General features: G+C 48.9%; 1 protein-coding gene across 2 annotated transcripts in view; it reads left to right on the top strand.

Moving 5' to 3' along the window:
* Window positions 1–14,157, top strand: part of LOC142492496 (uncharacterized) — a 300,526-nt gene that overhangs the window by 67,127 nt on the left and 219,242 nt on the right. For both annotated transcript variants that reach the window (XM_075595159.1, XM_075595160.1), the window contains exons 4-6: window positions 220–760; window positions 1,042–1,155; window positions 9,101–10,813. In XM_075595159.1, coding sequence (XP_075451274.1) covers window positions 292–760; window positions 1,042–1,155; window positions 9,101–10,813 — 2,296 coding nt within the window. In that variant the 5' untranslated portion in view covers window positions 220–291. The remainder of the gene's footprint in view (window positions 1–219; window positions 761–1,041; window positions 1,156–9,100; window positions 10,814–14,157) is intronic.

The following is a 14,157-nucleotide window of genomic DNA, read 5'->3' as shown; positions in this document are numbered from 1 at the left end:
TGGAGTCTTTGTGCAGGCTTCTCTGCTCTCCTGTGTCAGCCCCCTTGTGTGCTATGGAGTCTTTGTGCAGGCTTCTCTGCTCTCCTATGTCAGCCCCCTTGTGTGCTAAGGAGTCTTTGTGCATACTTCTCTGCTCTCCTTTGTCAGCCCCCTTGTGTGCTAAGGAGTGTCTCTATCCTATATCAGCACAGTTGTGTGCTAAGGAATCTCTTTTGCCAGTTTTCCCACAGGAGGGTTATCTAGAGCTCTGATTAGCCAGGTGGAGACAGAGGGGTGCCGCCCACTACCAGCATGGACAGAGGGGTGCCGCCCACTACCAGCATGGACAGAGGGGCGCTGCCCACTACCAGCATGGACAGAGGGGCGCTGCCCACTACCAGCATGGACAGAGGGGCGCTGCCCACTACCAGCATGGACAGAGGGGCACTGCCCATTACCAGCATGGACAGAGGGGCGCTGCCCACTACCAGCATGGACAGAGGGGCGCTGCCCACTACCGGCATGGACAGAGGGGCGCTGCCCGCTACCGGCATGGACGGAGGGGGGCTGCCCGCTACCAGCATGGACAGAGGGGGGCTGCCCACTACCAGCATGGACAGAGGGGCGCTGCCCACTACCAGCATGGACGGAGGGGCGCTGCCCGCTACCAGCATGGACAGAGGGGGGCTGCCCACTACCAGCATGGACAGAGGGGCGCTGCCCACTACCAGCATGGACAGAGGGCCGCTGCCCACTACCGGCATGGATCCCCGTGTGCTAAGTGAGTATAGCAGATATTATGGTAGCGCTGAGATCTGCACGGTGGGAATATCGGGGTAGTTTGCATTATGTGAGTCACACACCCAAACTAATTAATCTTGTGTTCTTATAGAGCCGCTAGCAGGTAACATCTCATGTCCCATCTCTGTAAGGGATTTCTGCCAGAAGGGCGAGTGAGGGATTTCTTCCCGACGGGTATTACCCCAATATCAGAGGAGGGGATAGCACTATAAGAGCCCCACTCCCAGCTTTACATGGGGCATTTCCCTTTCTTATTGCCAGGTTTCCCAGGGATTGTACCGGAGAGGTTACAGATTAAGTCAGAGCGAGAAGAGCCGAACGCTGAGGAACATCTCGCCCCGATAAAGAGGGAAATACATTCATTACCTGTTGGGGGTAAGTACCCTTATATCCGCACCTGTCTTTATTCAATGTGTTAAATATGGACAGAAATTGCTACAATATTGGGGAAAATAACATTAAACCACGGATAGAAATCTGAGCTGCATGTTCTAGCGACAAACACACACGCATGTTTTATGTAAGGCATGGCCGGCCAACTCCCGTCCTCAAGGGCCACCAACAGGGCAGGTTTTCAGGATATCCCTGCTTCAGCTTAGGTGGCTCAGTCATTCTGTTTTAGCCTGAGAGAGATAGTGGGTTATTATGTCATTGTATTGTATTGTATGTCTTTATTTATATAGCGCCATTAATGTACATAGCGCTTCACAGTAGTAATACATGTGGTAATCAAATAAATAACAGATCATATAAATAACAGATCATGGGAATAAGTGCTTCAGACATACAGTAAAAGTAACATTAAGGAAGAGGAGTCCCTGCCCCGAGGAGCTTACAATCTAATTGGTAGGTAGGGAGAACGTACAGAGACAGTAGGAGGGAGTCCTGGTAAGTGCGTCTGCAGGGGGCCAAGCTTTATGTATCATGTGTTCAGAATGTTCACAGTGCTATTCATATGCTTCTTTAAGCAAGTGTGTCTTAAGGTGGGTCTTAAAGGTGGATAGAGAGGGTGCTAGTCGGGTACTGAGGGGAAGGGCATTCCAGAGGTGTGGGGCAGTCAGCGAGAAAGGTTTAAGGCGGGAGAGGGCTTTAGATACAAAGGGGGTAGAAAGAAGACATCCTTGAGCAGAACGCCAGAGTCGGGGTGGTGCATAGCGAGAAATTAGGGCTGAGATGTAAGGAGGGGCAGAAGAGTGTAAAGCTTTAAAAGTGAGGAGGAGAATGGAGTGTGAGATGCGGGATTTGATCGGAAGCCAGGAGAGGGATTTCAGGAGGGGAGACGCTGAGACAGATCTCGGAAAAAGTAGAGTGATTCTGGCAGCAGCGTTTAGGATAGATTGTAGGGGAGACAGGTGAGAGGCAGGAAGGCCGGACAGCAGGAGGTTACAGTAATCAAGACGGGAGAGAATGAGGGCCTGAGTCAGAGTTTTAGCAGTCGAGCAACAGAGGAAAGGGCGTATCTTTGTTATATTACGGAGGAAAAAGCGACAAGTTTTAGAAATGTTTTGAATGTGAGAAAGCAGTCGAGTGTGACCCCTAGGCAGCGTGCTTGGGCTACTGTGTGTATGATGGTACTTCCAACAGTAATGTGGAAGGAGGTAGTAGGGCCAGGTTTGGGAGGAAGTATGAGGAGCTCTGTTTTAGCCATGTTGAGTTTAAGGCGACGGAGAGAGGATAACACAATGCTGGAGCACAGCACACAGGATAACACAATGCTGGGAGCACAGCACACAGGATAACACAATGCTGGGAGCACAGCACACAGGATAACACAAGGCTGGGAGCACAGCACACAGGGTAACACAATGCTGGGAGCACAGCACACAGGGTAACACAAGGCTGGGAGCACAGCACACGGTAACACAATGCTGGGAGCACAGCACACAGGGTAACACAATGCTGGGAGCACAGCACACAGGGTAACACAATGCTGGGAGCACAGCACGCAGGGTAACACAATGCTGGGAGCACAGCACGCAGGGTAACACAAGGCTGGGAGCACAGCACACAGGGTAACACAAGGCTGGGAGCACAGCACACAGGGTAACACAATGCTGGGAGCACAGCACACAGGGTAACACAATGCTGGGAGCACAGCACACAGGGTAACACAATGCTGGGAGCACAGCACACAGGGTAACACAATGCTGGGAGCATAGCACACAGGGTAACACAATGCTGGGAGCACAGCACACAGGGTAACACAATGCTGGGAGCACAGCACACAGGGTAACACAATGCTGGGAGCACAGCACACAGGGTAACACAATGCTGGGAGCACAGCACACAGGGTAACACAATGCTGGGAGCACAGCACACAGGGTAACACAATGCTGGGAGCACAGCACACAGGGTAACACAATGCTGGGAGCACAGCACACAGAGTAACACAATGCTGGGAGCACAGCACACAGGGTAACACAATGCTGGGAGCACAGCACACAGGGTAACACAAGGCTGGGAGCACAGCACACAGGGTAACAAGGCTGGGAGCACAGCACAGAGGGTAACACAAGGCTGGGAGCACAGCACACAGGGTAACACAAGGCTGGGAGCACAGCACAGAGGGTAACACAAGGCTGGGAGCACAGCACAGAGGGTAACACAAGGCTGGGAGCACAGCACACAGGGTAACACAAGGCTGGGAGCACAGCACACAGGGTAACACAAGGCTGGGAGCACAGCACACAGGGTAACACAAGGCTATGCTTCCCTCCCTATAAGATATACCATGTGAGGCATCAAATGGTACACCCCCAATCTGATTGGTTGTAGTAAACCATGTGACAGCTTGCATTTTTTTTAAAGGATGAGACATCATTCCTTTAGGACCCAGAGGCTTTCCTGTTTACATTTGAAAGGGTTGCCGTGGCCCAGGGCTGGTCAATAGGTCGCTGGGCAACGGCTTTGTCCCCGCTCCTCATATTAGAATCCCGGGCCTCATATCCGGGCCTACCTGCGGATCAGGTCACGCACTATAACCAGGTAAAATGGGCCATCCTGGATCGCTTAGGCCTGACCCCTCTAAGGTGAGACCCCGGGTCTGAGCTCAGCGCTTACTGGACTTCTGTGCTCCGGTTACAGCCTGAACAGCGCACAGAGGAGGCGGTTCTTAAACAAGTCGTTTCGGAGCAATTCCTTCAGGGGATAACCCCTCCCGCACGCTCCTGGGGAACATGTTATGCTACTAAAACCCTAACTTTGGCTGTCAAGCTCTTGGAAAACTTCCTTAGAGCCTAGGACCAGGAGAGTGTGCCGAGCCCGACGGCCCAGACTCCACCAGCTCCGGCTAACGCCAAAGAGGGAGCATGGTGTCATGGGAGAGGGGGTTTGGTCTGGTATTAAAGGGGTTACACCCCATTTGGCCACCCCTTGCTCTCACTTGGGAGGCAAGGGGTTAACTGGACTGCGGTCCAGTAATGTGTTTTTACCCTGCTTCAGTACCCAAATGTGTATCCCCCTTTAAATGTGTATTGTTCCCATTCCAGTGTCTGCACCAACACATACACTGGGATTGATGCGGGAAGGAAGGGGTTAATAGTTAAGGAGTGATTATAGCCCTGTGTTCCACTTTCCCGCCTGTTCAAGCTTCATTTTGCAGCTCTCCATTGGTCGCCATTGCAGCCCAATGCAACATTATGGAGATTTGGGCCCGTTTCGGTAGAAGACCTGCAGGTGGCGCCCGAGAGGGGGAGCGGCGGTTCCCCATTGTAAGTCAATGGAGCCATTCATTTTAATGGGGATTCCTCGACGCCGACCTCCAGGAATGGGTTGGCAGCCATCCAAACCGCAGACCGCAAGAGCGGATACAATATCTGAAAAAGAGCTTTGATCACACTGAGTTCAAGTTCAAATAAAATTGGCGTGGGAAACTAAGGTTCTAGGGCACCCAGGAATAAAATTATTTTTGCCCCTAGACCCTAGGAACCCCCACACACGACCACCAATGGGTCCGAGGATTAAGGACCCCCGTAAAGGGTCGGGCTCGCCACGAGCGGAGGTCCCATTGAATCCTATGGCGGCGCCGGCCCCATGCATTTTCTATGGCGGCGCCGGCCATTGATTCCAATGGGGGAAAGCCGCGTGGCTTTAAAACGGCTAAGTCCAACAGTGTAAAAAGTGTTAGCCTATATCTCCGGTTCTGTGAGTACCAGAGGGTTGGGATTTGGGTCTCAGGTAGTCACTGTTCCGGCATGACTGCATGGCCATTTCCAGCCCTCTTGGATCAACCAGACGGAGTATGGGCAAATGTTAAGATTGTGAATTTTACCATTGACTTCCACGGCGGAGTTGCTCCATTGAAAGCCTATAGCGGCGGAGCCCATTGACTTCAACGGCAGAGTTGCTCCATTGAAAGCCTATAGCGATGGAGCCAGTTGATTTCAATGGGAGAGTGAAAAGCAGAGATTTCTTTTAGCTATAGCGGAGAAGCCTGCATTAAAGTTAATAGGGGATTTTAACTTGTTTTTGGTTTCTCCAGTTCTGGGGGTCATGGAAGGCTGAAACTTGGCCACTTTGGCAAAGGTCTTCCGGCATGAGGACCTGGCAAATTTCAGCCCGCTCAGACCCACAGAACGGATTATTTTAATATGTGTGTATATTAAAGCATGTATTGTATTTTGGGTCTGGTAGAAAAACCCAGAGCCCATATGGTATGTTAATGCTCAGGGGGGAGACAAATGGTCTACAATAAACCTCTGATCAAAGGCTCCCCCACCCTGCTTGTGTATGCAATCAGAAAGGAAAGCAGGACGTGGGTACTTTAGGATAAGTGTTATGTTTCACACCTCGAGACAAAGGGTTTCCTGGCCAAACCAGACTTTCAGACGCTAGTCTTGTGGGAGGGGGGCTCGGGAATTAAGCCCCTGATTAGAATAATATCCGTCCAGTGGGCAGGTATTACGTTGCCTCTCAAGTGAGGTGGCAAGGAGGGATTGGGTGCAGATAATTGTTCTCCAATGACTTGCACTCAATGCCAGGGTATAGGAGTGAAACTCCATATAAACGAGTGTAAGCTCTATGCCCAGGGTTTTCGTCTTTCGTGTCTTCGTTGTTACCAACTACTTGATGTCTGATTGCTGGATGAATTGCTAATTCTGTAACCTGATTACTTCATCACCCCAACCCCTAAGTAAGTGCCTATTTTGTCTGTTATTTGTATCATTTCGTGTGTTCACCTTCTTTAAGGAATAAACTATATTTATTATATCTAAATTGTGTTCAATTCAACCCAGATATTTGTGTATATTATATCCTATCACAAGTTACCGTGACACATGGACCAGGGGGTAGTTTACTGGTTCCCTCCCAGGCAAACTGTTCCCCTTCTCTGCTGATCTATTCCCCAGTAGACACTGGGTTCCGAAATCTCGGAAGCAAAGACACTGTGAACAACAGGACTGGTTACAGAGATCTGGGACTCAAGGTGGCCATACTAATAGACAGAAGTCACAGGTATTGACTGGGGATGTCAAACAAATATATAATCGCCGCGCTTCTCCATGTAAGGAGCATGCAGCTGGCGAAGGGATTGGCCATACAAATGTGAAAAACAGAAAGTGAATCCCTGCGCTTCTCCCTTTGGGATAGCAATAAATGGGGAATATATATGGTGTAAAAATCTATAAGATAAAGGAGAATTTTGGATTACATCCTTTGATCAAATAATGCCAAGCCTGCTAACCACGTCAGGGTAAGTCTCTATAGCAGGTCCCTACGCTAAATGCATACTAGTGTTATGTGAAATAAACCCAGAAGGGGTTAATATATCCAAACATATGCTTATATAACATATTGCAGTTAGAAACTGGTATATACCAGTGAGGATACTCACATGTCTGCAAGTAAGTGAATAGTGAAATACAGGGACCTTGCTGTGAGATTATATACCTAGAAGGAGGGGCTGACCTCCCACAAGCTGCCCAATAAGCAGTGGCAGGTGATTGGCTAAATATATTCATTGTTTTACATTTTCTGTTGGGCCCATTTAAATCCTTAGCCGCACGCTCCTAGAGAGCACCACTATTAGTGTGTAATTAATAATATTTAGCCAATCACCTGCACCTGCTTATTGGGTTATAGCAGGAGATCAGAGCTCAGAGTAAGAGGAAATAGAAGAATGAAGAGCCTTAAAGGAGAATCTTTTAAGTATTGGAGAGTTTAATGTGGAGCCACCAAAAGGAACCCAGGAGAAGACACGGAGACGGACCAATAAGAGATTGGGACCTCACAGCGGCATTTTTTATAAATTGTAGAGTTTGGAGAAGGGAAGTACAGAGAGGGGAAAGTTGCAATATTTGGGTGATGAGGGTATACCGGAGAGTTTTAGAAAATGGCAGATTGTGGAGACGTTGCAGAGGGAAATGTGGCGATATTTAGAAACAGCCGGAATGTGAGAGAAGGAAAGGGAGGAGTCAAATATTTCACCAAGGCCGCGTGCTTGGGAAATTGGATGGATAGTAGTTTTATTGACTGGGACAATAAATGTGACACAAAATGGAGCAATTTGGCCTGGTTTAGATGCCCATGTAGTCTTCTCCCACCTATCTTTACACTGTAGATGTCTGTCTGGTTGGGTTGATATCATTAACGCACTAGCCTGTTAGATCAGCATTCCTTAACTTTACTTCTCATGGACAATTTCAGTGTTAATAATGGTTTGGAGGATGTATACTGTATGTATATGTGACGGGAGGGGGTAACCAGGCTATACAATAAAGGTTAAGCCCTCTAGTTACCCCTGAACCCGTGGGCTCCCTGGTAGTTACACAAGCACCATAAGCCAGGGACAATACATGTGGAAAATAAAATGACCCCTGCTTTTTTCTGTTGTCACATTCTCTTGGCCCTAGAACTGTGACATTTCTTGTGTGTCAGTTTTAGGTGTGATATTTGGGTAGACATGCAATTATTTCGTTGCAGGAGTTTGGGGCCGAAATTACCGATAGTCCATTTATTCTCCCCGGGGAGCAGGCATGATTTGCCAGTACGCAAGGTGAATAACACCAGCGCTTCCCAGTGTCCCCCAGACTCCTGGATTTCAAGCCCAAATGTCCCAAATCCATTTCCCTTATAAGTATAGGGTCCCCCAACATGTATGCTTTATTAAAGTATAGGTTATAGTGTTTTATACATTTATTATAAGACTATACAGTCAGCCAGGTAATCTGCATAGACGCCAGCATGTCTGTATAGAGTCCGTAGTTCAAAGAGGAGAGGATGTCCAGAGGTGAGAAAATCGTTTGGTGAGCGGGCATGGGCGATTGCCAAGGTCTGGAGAACAATGGGAACCCTGTGGGGACACCTTTTTTTTATCTGCCAGACCTGGTGGAGCCTGCCCAGCGTGTGGCATTGGTTTAGCTGGGGAAAGATGGCGAGAGTAGGCGCTTTCCCCATTGGCTAATCCATATTTCCCGGCCACCCGGATTTTCGAGCTGGCTTGGCACACCTCCTCCTCTGACATCAGCCTAGAGATGAGCCCCTGTTTCTATTGGTTGACGGAAAAGTTTCCCACGCTCATTGATCGCTCCTCCTACTTCCATGCTGAATATAGTTCAGCGGAAGGTATGTAAGGAGATGCCCCAGTCAGAGTACCAGACCATCCAGTGGCTTATGTCGATGAAGCTAGGGCGGGCTTTTCAAAGTTGCTCTGTTTGAAATAGCAGAGCAACTGGTTTCGTTTTAAAGCTAGAAAACTTGCGGCCAAGTTCTACAAATCGAACTAGCGGTCGCGGTCAGGATTTCTGCCGAAAATAGTTCCAGGAGTATCGGGACTAGGTCCCGGTCAGGAGTTTCTGCTGGTTCTTGGTCCAGGACATCCGGAACAAGGTTCCGATCAGAGTAAGCCTTTGTAAGCGGGCGCCCTGCACCTAGGAAAGGCTAGATCTTATACACCAGACCCCAGTAAGTGTGTATAATTCTGTATTTTGTGTTTCCGAGGCCTTATCCAAATAAATCTCATTTTATTTCACTTCCTTGCTTTGCCTTTTGACTGATCCCTTAAATATAAATGTGTTAAAAGACCTGGTCTACCATGACAGGCCACTTAGATAATCAATACAGTAATAAATACAAATTATATATGTACTGTATCAAAATGAATTAACAGTTTGAGCTGCCAGAGATACAGTTCAGGTCATTGGAGAGCACGTGATATCCACGGGCCGCATTATAAGGCCATGGGTATAGAGTAAAGAGAACATTTTGTTAATTAGGAAGGATAAAGTAGATTCTGTAGAGTATTTTTTTTATTAGTAATTCGCTTTCAATAATTTACAGATTGAAAACGTTTGAGTTCTGTCTTTTTGTTTTCTTCTGTTAGAGAACTGCCTGAATGAGGAGCAGATCTGGAGCTCTGTCATGTCCAGAAGCTGGTTGACTCCTCGCAGCCCAGACGTGCTAAAAACCAATGATTCCTGCCAAACGTTGGACACGTGCAAGGAACCAGTGCCACATGATGGTGAATTTAAAGGCCTTGTACAGCACACAGCACAGACTGACTCGTCAAGCAAAAGTTATGAGGGAGATTCAAGAAGAAGCCGTGGTGCTCAGCTTTTTGTCCGTTGTGAGTGTGGTAAAAGCTTCTCACGGAATAGTGTCAACACTAACCAGCAACACTTTACCTGTACAGACTGTGGGAAAAGTTTTTCACTGAAGGGGAAACTCGTTCCACACCAGAACATTCACAAAGTGGAGAAACCTTTTAATTGTACAGAGTGTGGGAAAAGCTTTTCACGGAAGAGCCAGCTCCTCAGGCACCACACGATTCACACAGGCGAGAAACCTTTCACATGTACAGAGTGTGGGAAAAGCTTTTCACAGAAGAGCCTCCTCCTCAGGCACCACACGATTCACACAGGCGAGAAACCTTTCACATGTACAGAGTGTGGGAAAAGCTTTTCACGGAAGAGCCACCTCCTCGGCCACCAAAAAATTCACACGGGCGAGAAAACTTTCACGTGTGCAGAGTGTGGGAAAAGCTTTTCCCTGAAGCACCACCTCCTCACGCACTACAAGAATCACACAGGCGAGAAACTTTTCACATGTACAGAGTGTGGGAAAATCTTTTCACGGAAGGAGAACCTCCTCAGGCACCACACGATTCACACAGGTGAGAAACCATTCACATGTACAGAGTGTGGGAAAAGCTTTTCACGGAAGATCCAGCTCCTCAGCCATCACAGATATCACACAGGCGAGAAACCTTTCACATGTACTGTGTGTGGGGAAAGCTTTTCATGGAAGAGCCAGCTCCTCACCCACCACAAGAATCACACAGACGAGAAACCTTTCACATGTACAGAGTGTGGGAAAAGCTTTTCATGGAAAAGCCAGCTCCTCACCCACCACAAGAATCACACAGGCGAGAAACCTTTCACATGTACAGAGTGTGGGAAAAGTTTTTCATGGAAGAGCCAGCTCCTCACCCACCACAAGAATCACACAGGCGAGAAACCTTTCACATGTACAGAGTGTGGGAAAAGCTTTTCACTAAAGAGCCACCTCCTCAGCCATCACAAGATTCACGCAGGGGAAAAACCTTTCACATGTGCAGAGTGTGGGAAAAGCTTTTCACTGAAGCACCACCTCCTCAGACATAACAGGATTCACACAGGCGTGAAACCTTTCACATGTACAGAGTGTGGGAAAAGCTTTTCACAGAAGAGGTACCTCTTCAGGCACAACAAGAATCACACAGGCGAGAAACCTTTCACATGTACAGAATGTGGGAAACAATTCATTCAAAAGTGCGACCTCCTCAGCCACCACAAGATTCACACAGGGGAGAAACCTTTCTCATGTACTGAGTGTGGAAAACAATTCATTCAAAAGTGCAACCTCCTCAGCCACCACAAGATTCACACAGACGCAAAACCTTTCACATGTACAGTGTGTGGGAAAAGCTTTTCACAGAAGAGCCATCTCGTCACACACCAGAAGATTCACACAGGGGAGAAACCTTTCACATGTACAGAGTGTGGGAAAAGCTTTTCACAGAAGAGCCAGCTCATCAGCCACCACAGGATCCATACGGGTGAGAAGCCATTTGCTTGTTCAGAGTTGGGTTGGGCAATATACCGATAGCATGGTAATAAAAATGCCCGGTAACTTGATTACTTACCTAATTACTTTTTACCGTGGTATTTCTAACTTCTGGCTGCAGAGAGCTGAGTGGGGGTAGTTCTGTCTGAATGAGGACTGTCAGCAGGTCTGTCAGAGAGGGCGGAGTGGGGGCAGCTCTGTCAGAGAGAGTGGGGGCAGCTCTGTCAGAGAGAGTGGGGGCAGCTCTGTCAGAGAGAGTGGGGGCAGCTCTGTCAGAGAGAGTGGGGTCGGGCCTTGCAGGGAGAGTGGGTTCGGGTCTGGAAGGGAGAGTGGGGTCGGGGCTGGCAGGGAGAGAGTGGGGGTGGGTCATGCAGAGAGAGAGAGAGGAAATGGAGCAGGTCTGGCATATAGAGGTGTTAGGGTGGGACTGCCAGAGAGAGAGGAGTGGGAGCTTATCTGGCAGAGAGAGAGAGTGGGGACGGGTCTGGTAGGAGTGGGGACGGGTCTGGTAGGAGTGGGGACGGGTCTGGTAGGAGTGGGGACGGGTCTGGTAGGAGTGGGGATGGGTGGTAGAGAGGAGTGGGGACGGGTGGTAGAGAGGAGTGGGGACGGGTGGTAGAGAGGAGTGGGGACGGGTGGTAGAGAGGAGTGGGGACGGGTGGTAGAGAGGAGTGGGGACGGGTGGTAGAGAGGAGTGGGGACGGGTGGTAGAGAGGAGTGGGGACGGGTGGTAGAGAGGAGTGGGGACGGGTGGTAGAGAGGAGTGGGGACGGGTGGTAGAGAGGAGTGGGGACGGGTGGTAGAGAGGAGTGGGGACGGGTGGTAGAGAGGAGTGGGGACGAGTGGTAGTGAGGACGAGTGGTAGAGAGGAGTTGGGACGAGTGGTAGAGAGGAGTGGGGACGAGTCTGGTAGAGAGGAGCGGGGGCGAGTCTGGTAGAGAGGAGCGGGGGCGAGTCTGGTAGAGAGGAGCGGGGGCGAGTCTGGTAGAGAGGAGCGGGGGCGAGTCTGGTAGAGAGGAGCGGGGGCGAGTCTGGTAGAGAGGAGCGTGGGCGAGTCTGGTAGAGAGGAGCGTGGGCGAGTCTGGTAGAGAGGAGCGGGGGCGGGTCTGGAAGAGAGGAGTGGGAGGGAGTCTGGTAGAGAGGCATTTATTTATCAAATATTTTACCAGGAAGTAATACATTGAGAGTTACCTCTCGTTTTCAAGTATGTCCTGAGCACAGCGTTAAGACAAATAATACATGGTTACAAGTACAGTTACATAAATGAACAGGGTATACATTATATACAAGACATTGCATGCACAGTTAGAGATAATATATATTATAGGCATATGTAACTGTTAAAGACAAGATTAAAATGTGAGATAGCTTTAGTTATGAAAGAAATTAAACTGGTGGTGGATGTGAGAGTCTCCGGTAGGTTGTTCCAGTTTTGGGGTGCACGGTAAGAGAAGGAGGAGCGGCCGGATACTTTGTTGAGCCTTGGGGCCATGAACAGTCTTTTGGCGTCAGATCTCAGATAAGTGCTGCATGTGGTAGGGGTGAGGAGCTTGTTCTGATAGATGGGTAGTGTGCCCAGAATGTATTTGAAGGCAAGACAGGAAAGGTGAACTTTGCGCCTAGGCTCAAGTGATGACCAGTGATGCACGAAAAAGCCCGGGCGCTACCCTAAAGAAATGAGTTGTGGGGTGATAATATTCTATATGATAGAACAATATAACCTTAAAGAGTACTTAAAGGTCCCCTCTACTTCCGAATCTCTTCCTGCTGCTCAAGACCCCAAAAAAGGACCTATCCAGGATCCTTAATAGTACAGAGAAACAAACAAAAATGTTTGTTTCTCAAGTGATTACAAATCTAGTTGTTTGAGCATTTCGCAGTGATATGTATTGTAGTTGCATTGGAGAACAAAACGACAAATTGAATTGTAGAGGGTGTCAAGTTTGCCAAGGTGGGTTTAGGGTGCCAAGCCATATACTATGTCTCCATAGTCGATAATTGGCATTAGCATCTGCTGTGCAATACGCTTTCTGACCAGCAGACTTAGGGAGGATTTGTTCCTGTAAAGTACACCTAGTTTGGCATAGGTTTTGGATGTCAGGGTATCAATGTGCATCCCGAATGTTAAGTGGGAGTCAAACCATATGCCAAGGTATTTAAAACTAGTAACAGGAGTTAGGGTGGTGTTAGCGTGTGTTCTGATCTGGAGCTCAATCACTGGAAGCCATTGTTACAGTCTTGTCAGTGTTTAAAAACCGTTTGTTTTGGGAAATCCAGTTTTCGAGTCTCAAAAAGTCAGACTGAAGTATGTGTTCAAGGTCGGAGAGGCTATGGCTGTGTGCATATAGGATTGTGTCGTCTGCATACATGTGTATTGAGGCTTCCTGACAAGCTGTGGGAAGATCATTAATGAACACTGAGAAGAGAAGGGGCCCCAGAACAGAGCCTTGCGGGACACCACAAGTAATATACAAGGGGCTGGAGTTAGAGCCTGAGATGGACACATGTTGGGATCTACCTGATAGGTAGGAGTAGGGGTGGGCCTGGTAGAGAGGAGTGGGGGCGGGCCTGGTAGAGAGGAGTGGGGGCGGGCCTGGTAGAGAGGAGTGGGGGCGGGCCTGGTAGAGAGGAGTGGGGGCAGGCCTGGTTGAGCGGAGTGGGGGCGGGTCAGGTAAAGATGAGCGAGGGCGGCTTTGGTAGTGAGGGGAGAGAAGGAGGATCTGGTAGTGAGGGGAGTGGGGAGGGTTTGATAGAGAGGGGATGTCACGGTAGACCAGTTCTTTTTACACCATTTATATTTAAGGGATCAGTCAATAGGCAAAACAAGGCAGTGAAATAAAATGAGGTTTATTCGGAGAAGACCTCGGAATCACACAGAAATACAGAAATATACACATTGTTTGGGGTATGAGATCTACCTTTCCTAGGTGCAGGGTGATGGCTTGCGAGGGCTTACCCTGAACAGAACCTTGTTCCGGACGTCCTGGACCGAAATCCAACAGAAAATCCTGACCAGGACCTAGTCCTGAATACCCTGGACCCGATTTCGGCAGAAAATCCTGACTGCGACCGCTAGTTCGATTTTGAAAATTGGCCGCAAAAAACGGGACTTAGTCTATGTGAGGCGGGCTATTCTAGCTCCAAAACAAAGCCGGTTTCTTTGCTATTTTGAACAAAGCAACTTTGAAAAGCCCGCCCGCGCTTCATCTACTTAAGTCTCCAGATGGTCTGGTACTCTGGCTCGGCCATCTCCTTACATACCCTCCGCTGATCTATGTTCAGCATGGAAGTCGGAGGAGCGCCCAATCAGAGCGTGGGAATTCCTCCTCGCCAGCC

Source organism: Ascaphus truei, chromosome 4 (genome assembly GCF_040206685.1).
Source record: "Ascaphus truei isolate aAscTru1 chromosome 4, aAscTru1.hap1, whole genome shotgun sequence".
Classification (NCBI taxonomy): domain Eukaryota; kingdom Metazoa; phylum Chordata; class Amphibia; order Anura; family Ascaphidae; genus Ascaphus; species Ascaphus truei.
Note: the sequence above shows the minus strand (reverse complement) of the source record. Positions and strands in the feature narration are given on the sequence as shown.